This window comes from Sinocyclocheilus anshuiensis, unplaced genomic scaffold (assembly GCF_001515605.1).
Source record: "Sinocyclocheilus anshuiensis isolate Anshui unplaced genomic scaffold, SAMN03320099.WGS_v1.1 scaffold231, whole genome shotgun sequence".
Taxonomy (NCBI): domain Eukaryota; kingdom Metazoa; phylum Chordata; class Actinopteri; order Cypriniformes; family Cyprinidae; genus Sinocyclocheilus; species Sinocyclocheilus anshuiensis.
The window spans coordinates 127,803-144,149 of NW_015552533.1; the positions used below are offsets into that span (position 1 = coordinate 127,803).

The 16,347-nt window shown below is 37.8% G+C and overlaps 1 protein-coding gene across 1 annotated transcript in view; it reads left to right on the forward strand.

Annotated features, from left to right (window-relative positions):
* LOC107663732 (CUB and sushi domain-containing protein 2-like) overlaps positions 1-16,347 on the forward strand; it is a gene marked incomplete at its 5' end in the record, with an annotated part of 209,927 nt that overhangs the window by 65,081 nt on the left and 128,499 nt on the right. The window contains 4 exons of the mRNA XM_016454031.1: positions 678-755; positions 4,675-4,762; positions 7,423-7,547; positions 14,824-14,945. Coding sequence (XP_016309517.1) covers positions 678-755; positions 4,675-4,762; positions 7,423-7,547; positions 14,824-14,945 — 413 coding nt within the window. The remainder of the gene's footprint in view (positions 1-677; positions 756-4,674; positions 4,763-7,422; positions 7,548-14,823; positions 14,946-16,347) is intronic.

Genomic DNA, 16,347 nt, shown 5'->3' on the forward strand with positions numbered 1-16,347 from the left:
AAATATAAGGTGTTTTGTGTTGTTTTCCAGATCTGTAAGTTGAGAGCCCTCATAAATAAATAAAAATAAATGAATTAATAAAACAATGATATATATATATATATATATATATATATATATCATATATTTTGTTTGGCAGTCAGTTGAAAATACTTTTTGCGACCTGTTTTAAAACATTTATTTTGCCATTCTGTTGGCAAAAATAGAAGAAAAAAAAAGACACTTCACCTTTTAAGTAGTTGCGAATATTATTTAATCAATTTTCTTGATTTTAATTGACCTGTTATTATTTGGTTTTGCTGAAACAGCTGATTGTGAATGGTAAATATCTCGATTACAAATGCTTAGCCAAATGCTGAGTTTCTTTTGAGAGCATTTAAGTGCCGAAGCTTTCAGACAATGTAACAGAAAACAATGACTGGCTGTATGTGTGTGCGTATGAATGCGTGCTGGCATTATTTTGTCGCTTTTACAACAAACATGCTGCAATTTGTTCACACACAATAGGCTTTTTTGCACAAGAATGACAGCTTCTTTGAAAGACTGTAATTGTAATTACAATGCGGTTCATGATTTGTAATGCCTAGCAAGCATCTGGCCTATGATTATAGTTTTTTCAGCTTTTTCTAATCCTTCCTGCTCTCAAATAAACATGTTATAATTCTTTTGACTTCCAGTGAAGAAGATGACAGAACTGAAGTCCAGAGGGGTGAAGATGCTGCCAAGTAAAGACAACCACAGCAAGATATCAGTTTGTAAGTCAACCTTTCCATGTACATGAAGGACATTTTCCTAAATCAACTTTACGTTTACATTCATGCACTTGGCAGATGCTTTTATCCAAAGCGATTTGCCGACAAGGTATACTTTATCAGTTCATGCATTCCCGGGGAGTTGAACCCATGACCTTGGCATTGCTAGTCTACTGTTTGAGCTACAGGAATGCTATATCTCAGTGTGTTTAATTTTATGTAATGATAACAGTATGTACTACATTAATTTTGCTGAAAAAAATCAACAGTACAGTGTAATTGAGAGCTGTCCATTTTAACATGTATTAGACTTTAAAAAAGTAACGGCTTCTAATTTAAGTGAACTTAAAAACAATTGTAAGGGAAACAGGTCAATTTAGCTCAAAGGGAATCATTTAAGATCTGGCTGACGACGCGGAGCTGTGGTCTGAAGTTGAAGTTTGGACGGCACTCTTTCGGAGACACGGCGTTGGGCAAAACTTAACTTGGATGAGCTAGGATGTCATGTGCAGCTAGTGTGTCAATATACCTTAACTTAGTGTCAGGTGTTCTACCTATTGTGAGGATGGATCATGGCTGTGTGAAGCTGGGGTGCAAACTTTATCTCCTATGTTGCATTTCCCTTGTGATGCCTTCTGGTTGTGGCAGACTTTCTGACCTTCTGTGCTTTGATGGCTGCTGTTGCACAGACAGGAATGTGGTTCTTGGAGTTGGAGTCAATTTGACAGTTTGTTAGTGTGCAATCTCCGTGCCAGTTTCTCTGGACACGTAAAGACAACAGGTTTTCTTCGCTGTTGGTGCAAAGTTAATATTCAATTACACGCAGTGTTAAGCGAGATTAAATTTACTTTGTGAACAGACACAGGCAGGCAAGCATTATTCTCTAATGTTTAACCCAGGGAGTCGAATAGCATGGCATGACAATGGAATGTGCATCTCTTTGACCATTAATCTTGTTTACTTGCCCCAAAATTGACAATCTCCTAGGAATTGTCAATAAGTGTTCTTTTGTTTAATCAAAGAACAACAGAAAAAAGAAATCAATAACTGTTGTAGCTTTAAGGATTCATCTATATTTAATTTAGAACTTAGTGTTTGATAACTTTATTCAATTTTCAGTATATTTCCAACTTGCTGAAGGGCACATGTAGCTAAATATGTAGTTAACCCATTTATTATAATGGGTTTATGTGAAGATTGTGTAGGATATCAGACCGAATCAGACAATCTAAGATTTGGTCAAAACATGGTTGAAACACGAGGAGCCGAATTCCACAGGGGCCCAAGACACAGGATGTTCGTAAATCAGATCCTTGCGCCACAAGCCTGAACCAACTAGCAGCTTTGAGTAGCTCACAGCATTTAACAGACATCAAAGCCAGCTGGGTTATTAGATTTTTTGGCTGCTATTACTTTAAGAGCTGCCGCCACTGAACATGATGCGGATCTGACACGCATCGTATTTTCTCACAGTGTGCTGGTGCATTTGTGTGTGCAATTGAAGAGCATGCGCTGCGAGCACAGTTTAACGGCTGACAGGACAGGAAAATTAATTTTTACTGACATGGCCTGACAACATCTCATCTGACCGCAGTTCATTGTGGTTCTACTAAAGCTCCTCGTCACCTATACCATTTCTGTGCTCATTTGACTCGCGCCTGGTGAAGTGGAGTGTGCGTCTGAAAAGTATCATGTTTTATGTAGTCATAAAGACGTTCTTGTGTCTAAATAAACACAATTCTTGTCAAGAAAAAAGAGTGGGGTGGCCAACTAGCTCCACCTCTGCGTTAAATATTTTTAACGTCGTTAAAGTGAAAAGCAAGTATGAGTGAACCAAAACAAAACATTCACAACTGAAATCTTGGTTGACCTTAAAATATATATCAATTTACATCCAAATCTTTTTTTTTTTCAACTCTGTTGAAAATGTTAAGGTTTTTAAGCATTGTCAGCATGCAGATTGTCCACTCATTGGTGAAAGCAGTGGCACTTGCAGCATGTCCTCACGCTCGGCACAAGCACACAACTTTGAACATTAACGTTATCTTTATTCTACGCCATGTCAATTGGATGACAAATGGAGTTATTTTTCTCCCTAAGGCCAGAGGGGAGGGAAAATAAGTTACCGTTTCCATTGTTGGCAAACAGAGAAAGAAAAAGCTTATCGAGGAGGGGTAATTGCACTGTGTGCTGAGAGGCTTCTTCAGCCTGCTTTCTTCTGTTATGCCGTCTTTATTTACATTTCTATTACCTCTGCATCATTGTGAGAAAATGTCAGCTTGCCCATGTGAGCATGTGCCCATTGAGGGTGTCATCAGGGATCCCAGTACCATCACCGTGGCCGGCAGTGTCTCAATGGCAGCGCTGACAAGTTTGGCCTTTTGTCCCACATCAATATGCATGAGTGCCGGCACCCAGGCGTGCCTCGGCCAATCAACATGTGTCACTTCAGGTTTTCCCTTCACTATCCTGTCCTGCCTCCTAGCTACCTATTGCAGAAAGCGAGGCTGCGGCCAACCTCCTTGACCCTGAGTTGTCATATCCACTTCCTGCGGGGCTGGATGAGCTTGTGTGTTTTGATGCCAGAGAAAATTTTGTGCTTGCATAATGATGTCTGAGAATATCTTGGCATTCTGAGGAGGGCTTGATTGATTCTTTTGTTCATTCAATAAATCTCCTGGGCAGGCTGTGTAGACGTTCAAATACACTTACAGATAGCCTTGCTCTCTTCACAAGGTAAATGTTGATGGAATTTGGTTTGAAAAAACCAACTGCACAGTTGTAATTGTGATGCTGCTTTTATGCAGCAGGTCAATAAACCAGATGGTAATCTTGAGTATCTTAGATTTTAGGCAGAATTTGACCTTTTTTTCCCCACCAACAAAAATAGTAGGGCAAGATGAAAGAAGCAGCCCTTTAAGAACAGTGTTTTTATTAGGTTTAGCAAGGATGTTGCATCTTTCAGTATAGGGACTTACATTGAAACATGGTAATTTAGTTCATAGTGCACAAAATTTAAAATTATGAAAAAGGGTAGGATGGCACCCTACCTAGGTCAAGAACCTCCTTGGACTAAACTCATCCTCACCGTCATCTTTCTTTTTCCTCCAGAATATGTAAAATGTACTATTTGTATTCCTTTAAAAAAAAATATATATATATTTTTTTTTTCAAACGGCATGATTGCAAAACATTAAATAAAATAATTATTAGGAATTATGTGAATATTATATGAAAATGTATGAATTTTGAAAATTAAGTTAAACAATAATAAATCAGTTAACTCATTAAAATATGTACATCTGAATTACACTATATAATTATATGAATTATGTATAGGCCTATATTTTGAATTGAAGGGATGTCACGATAGCAATAAACTATGAATTAATTTTGAATGGTTCCACTCAATTGGCCTCAATTAGGTTATGATGAATAATAAAAATGGTTAAAATGTACATCTAAATCACATAATAATTTCATGAATTATAATACTTAAATAACAAAGAGGCTCAGAGTGAAGACCAAATTGTAAAATTATTATTATTAATATTTTTATTTTTTATTTTTTTACCTACATCATCAAAGAACTATGCACATGCAAATACGTTGTTAAATGATTGAAATATAAACTTTACGTCAAAGGGGTTCAACTGACAAAAAAGTTTGGGAAACCCTGTTATTTACCAAGTATTTGACTTAAACTGTTCACTAAAAAACGATATTTGTCATCATATGAATAAACCTCACAAATGTTGAGTCAAGATTCATAAGAGTATAACCATTAAATATGTGTTTCTTTTTATGACATCCGTGTTTAAGAGAAAAATTCAAAGTGGGGGTATCCATGTTTATGATATCCATGTTTAAAAGAAAAATGAAAAGCAAGGCTGTTTTTTTTCTCCCGTTTTGTCATTTGCAGTATCACAGATGGGGGTGGCGCAAGGACACAACATGTGTCCAGACCCAGGAATCCCAGAGAGGGGCAAAAGAAAAGGCTCTGATTTCAGGTGAGAAATGAGTTTATGGATTACTTATTAAAATAGTCCACTGAGAGGACATGGAGGAGAGAGGGAAGAGGAGTGCAGTTAATTTAGTGTTTGTAATGCCAGGATGATGAATAGCAAGAGATGCAGGAGGTGGGCACCTGTTTAATTTCTCATTGGCCTTTTAATTCTCAGGGCTCAGGGAGGATATTTGATCAGCATAAACATGGGCTGTGGGCTCCCAAAGGTCACAACAAGAGGGGAAGGAGAGAGAGTGAGAGAGAGACATGGAAAGAAAGAGAGGAAGGTTATTCAGTCCCTTATGTATAAAAACATGTGGTTATGCTGTATTTACATAAAAAATAAGGATACTATCCCCTTTTTATATTTACATTTATCAATAATGATGAATGGTGGAATGCTTTTAATTGACACACCAATACAGATATCAGAGAATCATTGTTTTTGTCTCACCATTACAATAATGTCACTTCCTGGAGTGTGATGTCATTAAGAATTTTGCTATTAGTTAAAGGGATATTGCAAAAGACTAAAAGGGATAGTTAACACAAAATTGAAAGTTTTGTCACACATACTGACCCTCATGTCTTTCCAAACCTGTATGACTTTCAGTCTTCTGTGGAACTACTTCTCTCTCTCTCTCTCTCTCTGTGTGTGTGTGTGTGTGTGTGTGTGTAACCAAAACATTTTGGTTCCTACTGACTTTTGTTATATGGACCAAAAAATATTCATAATAAATAAATAAACAAATGAACTGTTTGGTTACATTCTTCAAAATAGCTTATTTTATGTGCTGCATAAGAAAGTAAGTCATACAGGTTTGGAACAACAAGAGGGTGAATGAATGATGACAGCTTTTTTTTTCTTTTTTTGGTGAACTATCCCTTTAACAGAATAAAACAGATATTGAGGACAGTGAAACAACTTTTATTAAATTTATTAAATTACATTTATTAAATTAAAACTATATTTACAAGACAGCATGTCAGAGAAAGGGGAGAAATGAAAAAGAAGAAAAAACACCTGCAATATGTGAGATTTTGGGAAATACAAATACCTAAACCAAAATAGTAAAATGAATAAAAATTCACTGCTTTATTTACCTAATTGTGACGCTAACTATCTAATATGATTTAAATCTTAAAACATTGTCTTAAAACGTTAGCTCACCCAAAAATGAAAAGTATGTAATTAATTACCCAACCTCATGTCGTTCCGAAGCCGTAAGACCTTTGTTTATCTTCGGAACACAAATTAAATCCAAATAAATAAAAATAAAATCCGAGAGCTTTCTTTGCACACAAAAAGTATACTTTTAGCTTCATAAAATTAAGGTTGAATCACTGATGTCGCATGGACTATTTTATCAATGTCCTACCTTTCTGGGCCTTGAACGTGGTAGTTGCATTGCTGTCTATGCAGGGTCAAAAAGCTCTCGGGTTTCATCAAAAAAAAAAATCTTAATTAGTGTTCCAAAGATGAATGTCTTATGGGTTTGTAATGAGGGTGAGTAATGACAGAATTGTCATTTTTGGGTGAACTATCCCTTTAAAACATGTCATTCAATATATTAAGACATAAATGAAGGGGGCAGTAGGAATGCCCTGGGATAACCATCATTTATGATCGAAAAAGAGGACAGAGAGGGAAGGAGATTGAAAATGAGACAGAGGTCCGGACCTATTTAATTGAGTGGGGACAGAGCAATAGTAGTGTCATTTCCAGGCACAGTGCTGCAACATAGCAGCCTGCGGTGCAAGTTACGCTGTCAGCGTCTCCCCGCAGGGTAAATGGCAGCGCCCCAGAGGATTCTAACACAGATAAATGAGGACAATCCGTTTTACACTCACTAGCTCTCAGGGCAATCGCAGCGGGGAAGTAAAAGACAATCGAAACTTTTTTTACTGGAATGTTCTTAGCTCTGGCTACCTGAGCACCCCTTCATCAGCGGCTAGGTAATGGAAGCGCACAGCCATGCATCTGGAAGCGCACATCGCGGTTTCCCAAAGGCTGTCCATTACCGAGAACAGACAGGACCACTGCTGCCGGGCAGGAGAGAGGGGGTATTTATGCTGACATGCTATTTGATTTAGCCATGAACAGATACCAGCTCACATGTGAGATGTTGAGAACTTCTGTGAAAGGCTTGAGTCGTCCGGCATCAGCATTTTGCACATTTGGAAAAGAAAGCAGGGAATGATAGAAGATGATGTTTTTCCCCTCTCTTTCTTTTCCAAAGGAGATGAATAGAATTATATATGAAACCCAGTTGAATCTTGATTCATCAATCGCATCATTCTGCAGTCAGATAACTGCATACAATGACTGATAAACTGCATAATTGATCATTATCCCTGACTATCAATCTCCTGTGCTAGTTTCATGTCTCTTGTAGCACTGCTTTCTTTCTCACAAAATGCAATAATTTAAACTAATATCAATATTTCATGTCAATTTATTTATTCATTTGCTAAGCAGCTGTGTAATACGTAGGATAATGTGCAGCCAGCCAGTCATTATCGCTAAATAAACTTCCACATCGGGGGCCTGTCGAGATTTATTTTGCCATAATGACCGACTGACTGTACATAATGTACATAATGTAGAATTTCTAGATGTATGGGTTGGTATTCTTGCAAAATAATAGTCTTTTCCTCTTGCAGGCGGGGTGCTACTGTGCACTTTTCTTGTGACGAAGGTTACGAGCTTCAGGGGTCTAAAAGCATCACCTGCCTGCGAGTTACGGACAGTTATGTTGGTTGGAGTGATGACCGGCCTATCTGCAGAGGTATGCCACTGTGGAAACATCTTTTATTTTTTTATTTTTTTCCTCCAAGTTTTATCTTTGTTCAAAATTGTTCACAAGGTAATCAAATTATTTAACTTGTTTTATTAAAAAGTTTTGTTTTGTTTTGTTTTGTTTGATTTTGTTACACAATCCAACTATTTTGGCACCTACCTAATTTAGTTATCTTGTATAAAGTGACAGGTTTTGAATTTACACACACACACAAAATATAGATTTTAGGCTGAACAGATCAAGGCCTATGACGTCAATGATAGAATGTATTGATAGCATTTTTTCATTCCTTTTAAAAGTTGGTAGGCCTATTTTTCTTCTCTTTGTATCATGATTTTATGGTTAGATGCATTTTATCATTTTCGTTTTGCATTGCTTGTTTCCTGCTGTTCATGACCCCATCAGAACAAACTAGAACCTCTGAACTAAATGAACTAATGCAAATTAACCCCATTCATGTGCCCTAATAAAGTCTCATGCCGTATTTACAACAAACAAATTTATCACAGCAGATTTAAGCCCTTTTGTTTAACAATTGGTTGAATTATTTGAAATCTCAGCGTAAAGTTAAAGGGCCTTGATTAATGACCTGACAATGAAAGAGGACAATGAGGGGAAAAAAACAAGAGATGAAAGAGAGGAAATGGAGAGGATGACAACAGATCTCTAAAGCAGATTTCCTAAGGCGGAAGAGATGTCATCGCTCAGCCAGTAATCAGCTTATTTAGCCTCACCAGGCACCGATTAATTACTTTATTGAGCCTTACTTAATTTCTGCCTTTGATTGGTTAGGACAGCCCCCAGGACTTCATTACTGCAGCAACTGTCACATCCCCAGAGAGATGCTGTCCACCATACTGCCACCTTTGCCTTATGCCGTAAATTGAACTGCGAGTCTGGCATTTAGTTGTGGTACCAACGCCATGCATCTTAACTACATGCAGCACAACCTGTCAGTGGCATGGTACCGTTAGAGAATATACAATGGGGTCCAAAGCTGGAAATAAAAAAGTATTTGTTTATCACTTTATATATTTTTTAGTTATATTTATTGTATGTTATATAGTTATATTTAGTGGTATTTTTGTATTATATAATTTATTATTATTATTATTGATAATGTAATATTAAATTATTATAATTTATTAAATACATTTAAAAAAATAACACAAAAAAAAGTTAAAATGTGGTGTCAGTAATATTTTTCATTTATTTGTTTGTTTTGGAAATAAATAAAGGTTTATTATCTATCAAGGATAGTGGTCAACCGATATATCGCCAAGGCCGATATATCGGCCAGTATTTGACTGCGGCAGCACCTGAGCACACAGTGCTCACATTCTCCCTCTTGTTCATTGTTGTCGTTAACAGTTCTGTCTAATGCGGACAGAAATCTGTCTAATAATCAGATAGAACGGTTAAACAAAGGAATTAAAATGTATACAAAAAGTATTATAACGATTGATTTTATATTATTAGTAATAGAAAGGCAAACATTATAATACTTTCTTGTTTGCCGTCAGCATTTAGCAAATATGCATTTATATAATTTAAACAAATCTTTGAATGACTGATGAACATTTAATTTTGCAAAGCTTGCAAACTTAGTCAGATCCAGTTGTGAGATCTTGTGAAGTGTGCATTTGTATCCTGCATGATCGCGTGTTCTCTGCATGACGTTCGATCCGTGCGCATGTAATGCGGACAGGTGGAGAGTTCAGCTTCACTAGAGATGCGCGATCGACAAACTTTAAACTCGTGATTTCAAATTATGCTGTGCTTTATGCATTTGCCCACTGCCATATTCATGTCATTTCCACTGTGTGCTGTATGTAAAATGAGTGTTACCTTAGCTTTATTTGGAAAAAAATATGATTCCCAAATCCCAATGCACTCAAATTTCCCAGAATACTGAGTGCCCTGTTGGTTACAGTGTTTACTTACTTTTTTATTATATTTTTTATTAAGTATTTATTTATTTGTGAAAAATACTTTGTCATCTAAAGTATAAGTATGTTTATTTAACACATTTACTTTTTAATCCATTTCAAATGTATTAAACATTAATTAAAATAAATACAATTATATCTGCTTTATATCGGCCATTGGCCACCCTGCTTTCCAAGATATTGGCATCGGCATCGGCTGTCAAAAAACCAATATCGGTCTACCACTAATCAAGGATGCATTAAATTGCAAAATGCTGTTCTTTTGAACTTTCTATTCATCAAAGAATCCTGAAAAAATGTACCATGGCTTCCTCAAATATTTTAAAAAGCTCAACTGTTTTCATCATTGATGTTTCTTAAGCAGTAAATCAGCATATTAGAATGATTTCTGAATGATCTGGAGAAATTATACTGAAAATTCAGCTTTACCATCACAGGAATAAATGACATGTTAAATTATATTACAATAGAAAATAGTTATTTTAAATTGTAATAATATTTCACAATATTGAATATAAAAAAAATGATTGATTGATTGTTGAAAAACATAATACATAATATGTGCGTTTTGTTAGTATGCATTTACATCTTACCCAGAGATAAGAACTACTTGTGTTATCAAAAGAGAGTTTTTTTGAGATGTCATTTGAGTAATAAACGTTGTTTTAATATATTATTTGGAGCATTCAGGCTGTCCTACAGAACACAGCTTCTCTTACTGTAGCTCCACACCAACAGGCTCACACACATAAAGCGTTAGTTTTACCTGCTCACTTCTACTTCATATCGATGAATTTCTCCTGAGCTGCTTGGCCAGCTGTGGACTATTAGTCTTTCATTAGAGTTACATATCCTGTCTCTTAACACCGCCAGTGTGGCATTTGCCACCATGGACCCCTCAGGCTTGACAATCTTCGGGAGAAAGTTAGTTGGACAGCTTTGTGATGGATTGCACCAGTTGCCTTTGTTTTTGATTATTTAACGATCAGTTTTTGGCACATCACTGTGGGCTTGTGGAAAGAGGGAAAATGGACCTGGAATTGGGAAACTGTCGGAATCACCAGATGGACCAAGTTCCCTTATCAGCCCCATTACTCATGTGAAAAGGGTTGATATTTAGCTATTGCTCCCCAGAACCTGTTTCTTCATCACTTGCTCCTTTTCACCACTAATGTAGAGAATGATTATTTGTCTTGTTTCATTGATTTAACAGTCTAAATGCCAGGCCATTATTCAAAACTGGTCCATTTTAATTGCATGCTCCAGGAAAATCTGAATCATAAGAATAATTAGTAATGGCGCCACAGAAAAAGCGCTCATAAATCATTGTCTCTAAATACATAAATACTAGCATAAAAAGTTCAATAATAATAGTGCGTCCTTGAGGTTTTCTCTCTCTCTATGTGTAGAAATGTTGTTTCCGTGATTTGCAGGATTTTAAAGGATCTGGGACTTGCACAAGAAATCTATAAAATACATTTGTGTCTTTTGTATTGGCTATTTAGAAGTCAAATCAATCTTCAATCCTTAATAGAACCTGAAATACACAATATATCATGAGCAATGAGTTTTGTTTGTTGATGTGACGAGTGGGGGCGGGGCCGAGAGCCGTGGGAACGGAGCGAGGCCGGTGGATAATGAGCTACACCTGCACCACTCACCGGTCTCGAGTCCCACGGAGGAGCTCCGGAAGGATAAAAGGAGGAGTGACGACAGTGAAAGACGAAAGAGGACCAGGCCTGGACTTTATTTTGTGTTTTGTGTTCGGCAGTCATCCGCGAGGGGCTGCCGCTTTACTTTCATTTTGTGTTTGTTTATTTTATTAACGTTTTGTTAAAATGTTCGTCGGTTCCCGCCTCCTTCTTCCCGACCTACGAACGTTGTTACATTGGTGCCGAAACCCGGGAGGAAGGAGGGACACGCTGTCAGAGAGCCCTCGCTGCTGAGGGGGATCGCGGTGCTGAGGAGATCGGGCAGCAGGAACAAGCGGAGAGACCACCGGTGGCTGCCCGAGGCGGTGGTGCTGGAACTATGGAAGACGAGGTGGGACGGAGAGCTCGCTGCCGCACTCCTGGGTCGGGAGGGGTGGCTGCCGTCCGAGAGGGAGCGGAGGAGTCGGCCCCGTTCGCCAGGAGGCCGGAGCCTGCTGCCATCCGCCATGATTGGGGAGGAGCAGGGAACGGGGGACTCGCTGCCGGCTGCCCTCAATAGGAGGAGCCGTCGCCGTTCGCCAGGAGGCGGAGGAGCGGTGGGCCGTCCACCAACAATGTCCAGTACCGTCGCATGGCACCGCGAGTGAGAGCCTCTCAGCCGGTTGAGGACCAAGCGGCGCCAGCTCCCCCAGAGGGGGAGGGGGGGGTGAGTAGAGCGCAGTCTCGTGAGTACCCCCCGGCCTGCGAGGGGCGATGGGGGTATGTGACGAGTGGGGGCAGGGCCGAGAGCCGTGGGAACGGAGCGAGGCCGGTGGAGTAATTGATAATGAGCTACACCTGCACCACTCACCGGTCTCGAGTCCCACGGAGGAGCTCCGGAAGGATAAAAGGAGGAGTGACGACAGTGAAAGACGAGAGAGGACCAGGCCTGGAGTTTATTTTGTGTTTTGTGTGCGGCAGTCGTCCGCGAGGGGCTACCGCTTTACTTTCATTCTGTGTTTGTTTATTAAAGTATTTAAATGTTCGCCGGTTCCCGCCTCCTCCTTCCCGATCTACAAACGTTGTTACAGTTGAATATTGAAGTCTTAACGGCCATTTAATGCTGATTGTTGGTCCAGTGGCTTGAAGTAACTCTTTGAACTGAATCACTGTCTATTATTTTTTTTTAACTCCCCAGTATTTCATTCAGTCTATCACAGGCTTTTTCTGACACTTGAAATGTGCATTGGGAAATCCAGGGTCTTGGAACTGTTAGCCTGAATCTAATTTGATCAAATTCAGCCTGAATTAGGTGAACTTTAAATAATTATCTTATTGCAGCACTGTCCTTTCAACTTAAATGCACTTGGACTGTTTCACAGCTGAGCCCCTGCTAATACTGTAGATATCTTCTTCTAATAGCGTGGTTATTATGTTGCAGAGTATGTTGGTTCATTTTTGATTTTGAGTTATAATCCCTGCAGTCCCTTCAACATTATCTTGGTACCAAGTTCCTTGAGACCAACTCTCAGAATGTTCACTTTTTGTGTGTTTTATTTTATAACCCTAAACTAACATTTCCAAAACATTGCAGGGAGGTTATTTTACATGACAGCCTAATAAGAACTTATGCAGAATGTTAACTAATGTTTTTTTGTTTGTTTGTTTTATTTTTTTAACCATTAACTACCATTTCCAGAACTCCAGATGTTGTGTGTGGGTGGGTGTGACAATCTAATAATACCTTGAAATGTGATCTAATGGTCATTTTTGTTTTATTTTATAGACAATAACTTTAAATTTCCAGAATGTTGCAGTTAAGAATAGGTGACGACCATATTCCATATTTCATTTCATTTGCCATAAACTAATATTTCCAGCACTTTTAAGGTAAGCTTCTATGTGACAACTAAATGCGAACTTACATGGAATGATGCAGTTAAATTATGCTTTTTTTTAAGAATGTGATCTAATGTTGTTGTTGTTTTTTTGTTTTGTTTTTTACCAAAAATTAACATTTCCATAATTTGCAGAAAAGTATGTGTGGCAACCGAATAAGAACTTCTATACAATGTTATCTAATGGTTATTTTTATTGGTCACCCTTCATTTTAAGGTCCATTTTAACTAACTATTAACTACAAAATTAGCCTCAATCAACTCATAATTACTGATTAATAATAGTTAGTAGGGTAGTTGTTAAGTTTAGGTATTGGGTAGGATTAAGGAATGTAGAATACGATCATGCAAAATATGTGCTTTATAAGTACTAATATTTTTATACTAGTTTTACTAGTTTTATACTAGTATTTTTATAACCTCATATTATAATCATGCGTGCCCAAAATAAAAAAAAATAAAAAAAGTTATCTCATTGAGAATTTCTTAGACCCCAATATGTATGATGATTGACAAAAATGCTATCAATGATTGTGTGTTATTAGCAAACCTTTAAAGCAGAAAGCTGCAGACAACACACATTTTGTGAAGGTGAAAATTGGGGTCAGCCAGCCCTGATGTTAATTAACTTTCCAAAGACTTTTGTACTTTAATGTCAGCCCACCTTAAAGTGTTTGAGGAAACTTTGCGAGTGTGTGTGGCAGGGGAGGCCCTGAGGAGCTCACCTCAGACATAGCTCATTAAAAGCTCCAGCTGGTCCCAGACCTGCAGAAACATTAATTTAGTGCAAACACGCTGGCTGTGCCCTCCCTTCTCATTAGACATCGAGTGCTTATATTCGAGGAGGTATTTCAAGTCCTCCTGGAGGCCACGAGAGTGTCGCTTTAACTCCGAGAAAAGTCACAGAAAAGTCAAGCACTCAACAAGTCATCGGTAAGGTCATTGAACATTCAGGTCACACGCCAATCCAATCAAAACTAACAACTCGAGATAGGTAACAATAATCACGTGCGAAATATTGACTGCAGCCGAAGGCTAAGCCTGTATACGTGTGCTTTTTTAATAATTTAAGATTTTGTTACATTCCGTCTGTAGGCCCACAACCCAATCACAACCTTTGAAAGTGGTATGGATAGGGTATGAGTGAGATCTAGAAAAATAGTTATTGTGAGTCTGTCTGTTGAACTCAACAGTGTTTGTGGTCCTCTTGCTTTTCGTTTTAGGTTTACTCTATAGTGACTAAACTAAAACTAAAACTTTTCCTGGAGCTAAACTAAACAACTCAACTTAACTTAACATTTAATACTTTTTATAAAAGATATTTAATATTTTGTCATATTCTGTCTGACAGTAATGACATGTCAGTAGATGGAGCCGAAAATCAGTTTAAAACCACCTTGTAGTTTTGTAGTTAATTCTTTACTCATTCAGTTGATTTATAGATTTGCAAACAGTTATTATAAGTATTTGACATTGCTACATATTATTTTTGTATCTGACAACAAGAGAACACAACTCAACATATTTAGTCAAAAATAGAATTCCTCTGTAGAAAAAACTTTTTTTTGTAGCTGTTTTTTTTTCCCATGTTTGAAGTATCAGTGACTTTCAGTATAGTGCAATAACATTTCTTTCTATTCTATTGTTCAGATAACTGTTACTGTGATATTTGGTGCTGAAGTGGTCTTTCTCTCTTTTTTTTTCCTCTTAAAAGCCTCAAATCTTTCATAGATGAGATGTTTCACTCCTTGAAGAGTCAAACTGCATGATTTGTCTCTTCTTTCAGCTCCTATGTGTGGCGGTCAGCTCCGTGGCCCGAGTGGCATCATCACCTCCCCAAACTTCCCAGTACAGTATGACAACAACGCTAACTGCACTTGGATCATCACAACTTCGGACCCTTCCAAGGTAAATGCTTCCAAAAAACATACCTAGTGTATTCATATGAGCTCTGCACGCTGCGGAAGCATACATAGCTTCACACTTGAGTATTAGAGAATGTCATTTGAAGTTAAATAATGATTAGGCCCAGGCAAAACCCATATACTTTTTTTTTTGCCTTTTCTGTTCTGATTTATTGGTAAAATCTGATTTAAACATGATAAAATGCACACTAGCATTCAAAAGATTGGGGTCAGTGAGTTTAAAGAAGTGTCTTAAGCTTACCATGGAATCATTTATTTGATCAGTAAAAAGAGTAGTATTATGTAATATTATTATACCTTAAAAGTATTGTTTTTTCTATTTGAATATTTTTAAAATGTAATTTATTAATGTGATGACAAAGCTGAATTTCAGCAGCAATTACTCCAGTCTTCAGTGTTACAAGATCCTCCAGAAATTATTCTAATATGCTGATTTGATGCTCAGTAAACATGTTTTTGTAACATTATAAGTGTCTTTACTGTCACTTTTAAACAATTTAATTTGTCTTTTCTGAATAAAAGTAATACAAAAAAAAATCTTACTCACCCCAAACTTTTGAATATTAGTGCACAACATAGAGCTAATGTTATTGGAAACTGAAGGCATTTTCAAATTAGCCAAAATATTTAATAAACAAGTACACAGGGGACAACTTTGTCAATTTTCCTAAGGAAATTTAAAGAGTTTTCTGTGGGCACAGTTTCCATGTGGGCCTGCTAATAACTGCAGGTTGCAGGGGAAAGGATACACAAGATATTGAGAGATGATGTTCAATATCCAGATATCTACACACTCATAAAAAAATGAACCACTGACGGTTATGCTAAAGGAAAATGGAAGATAACGAAAACTACATTCGAGCAGCTATACCACGGTAGAGACAAAAACTGGCGCTGTCTGTGTCATGACTTTGGCGTCGAGTTCAAGGCCGTTTTCTTACTCGCTTGCCAGATTTTCGTTATCTAGTTTCAAATAAATGGCTTTACAAATCTCTCCCCTCATCACCATGGCTCAGTTGGGAGAGAAGGGGAGCGAGAGATGGAGGCCAAATGGAACGGTGTAGAGCGGCTCTATCAGTGCCCCCTGCTTTTTCTCTGCCGCCCAGTGCGCTATTTCATCCTGTGCGTAAAGGACAGTTCTGCTTCATACTGTCACGGCTGGAGAGCGGGGCACAGATGAAGATGGAACATTGCTGTTTTTGCTCTTTACAACTGGAATTGCATTCTATTTTCGTTCTGACACAATAGTACCCGGAAAAGACGTGAGGTTAGCTGTGAGACTGAGGCAGAACCGGGGCCGTATGAAATGCACCTGACAATGAGCTTTTGATTTCACTGCAGCTGGTTTGAACCTAGAATATTCATTTTATGTTGGCTCTATTCTA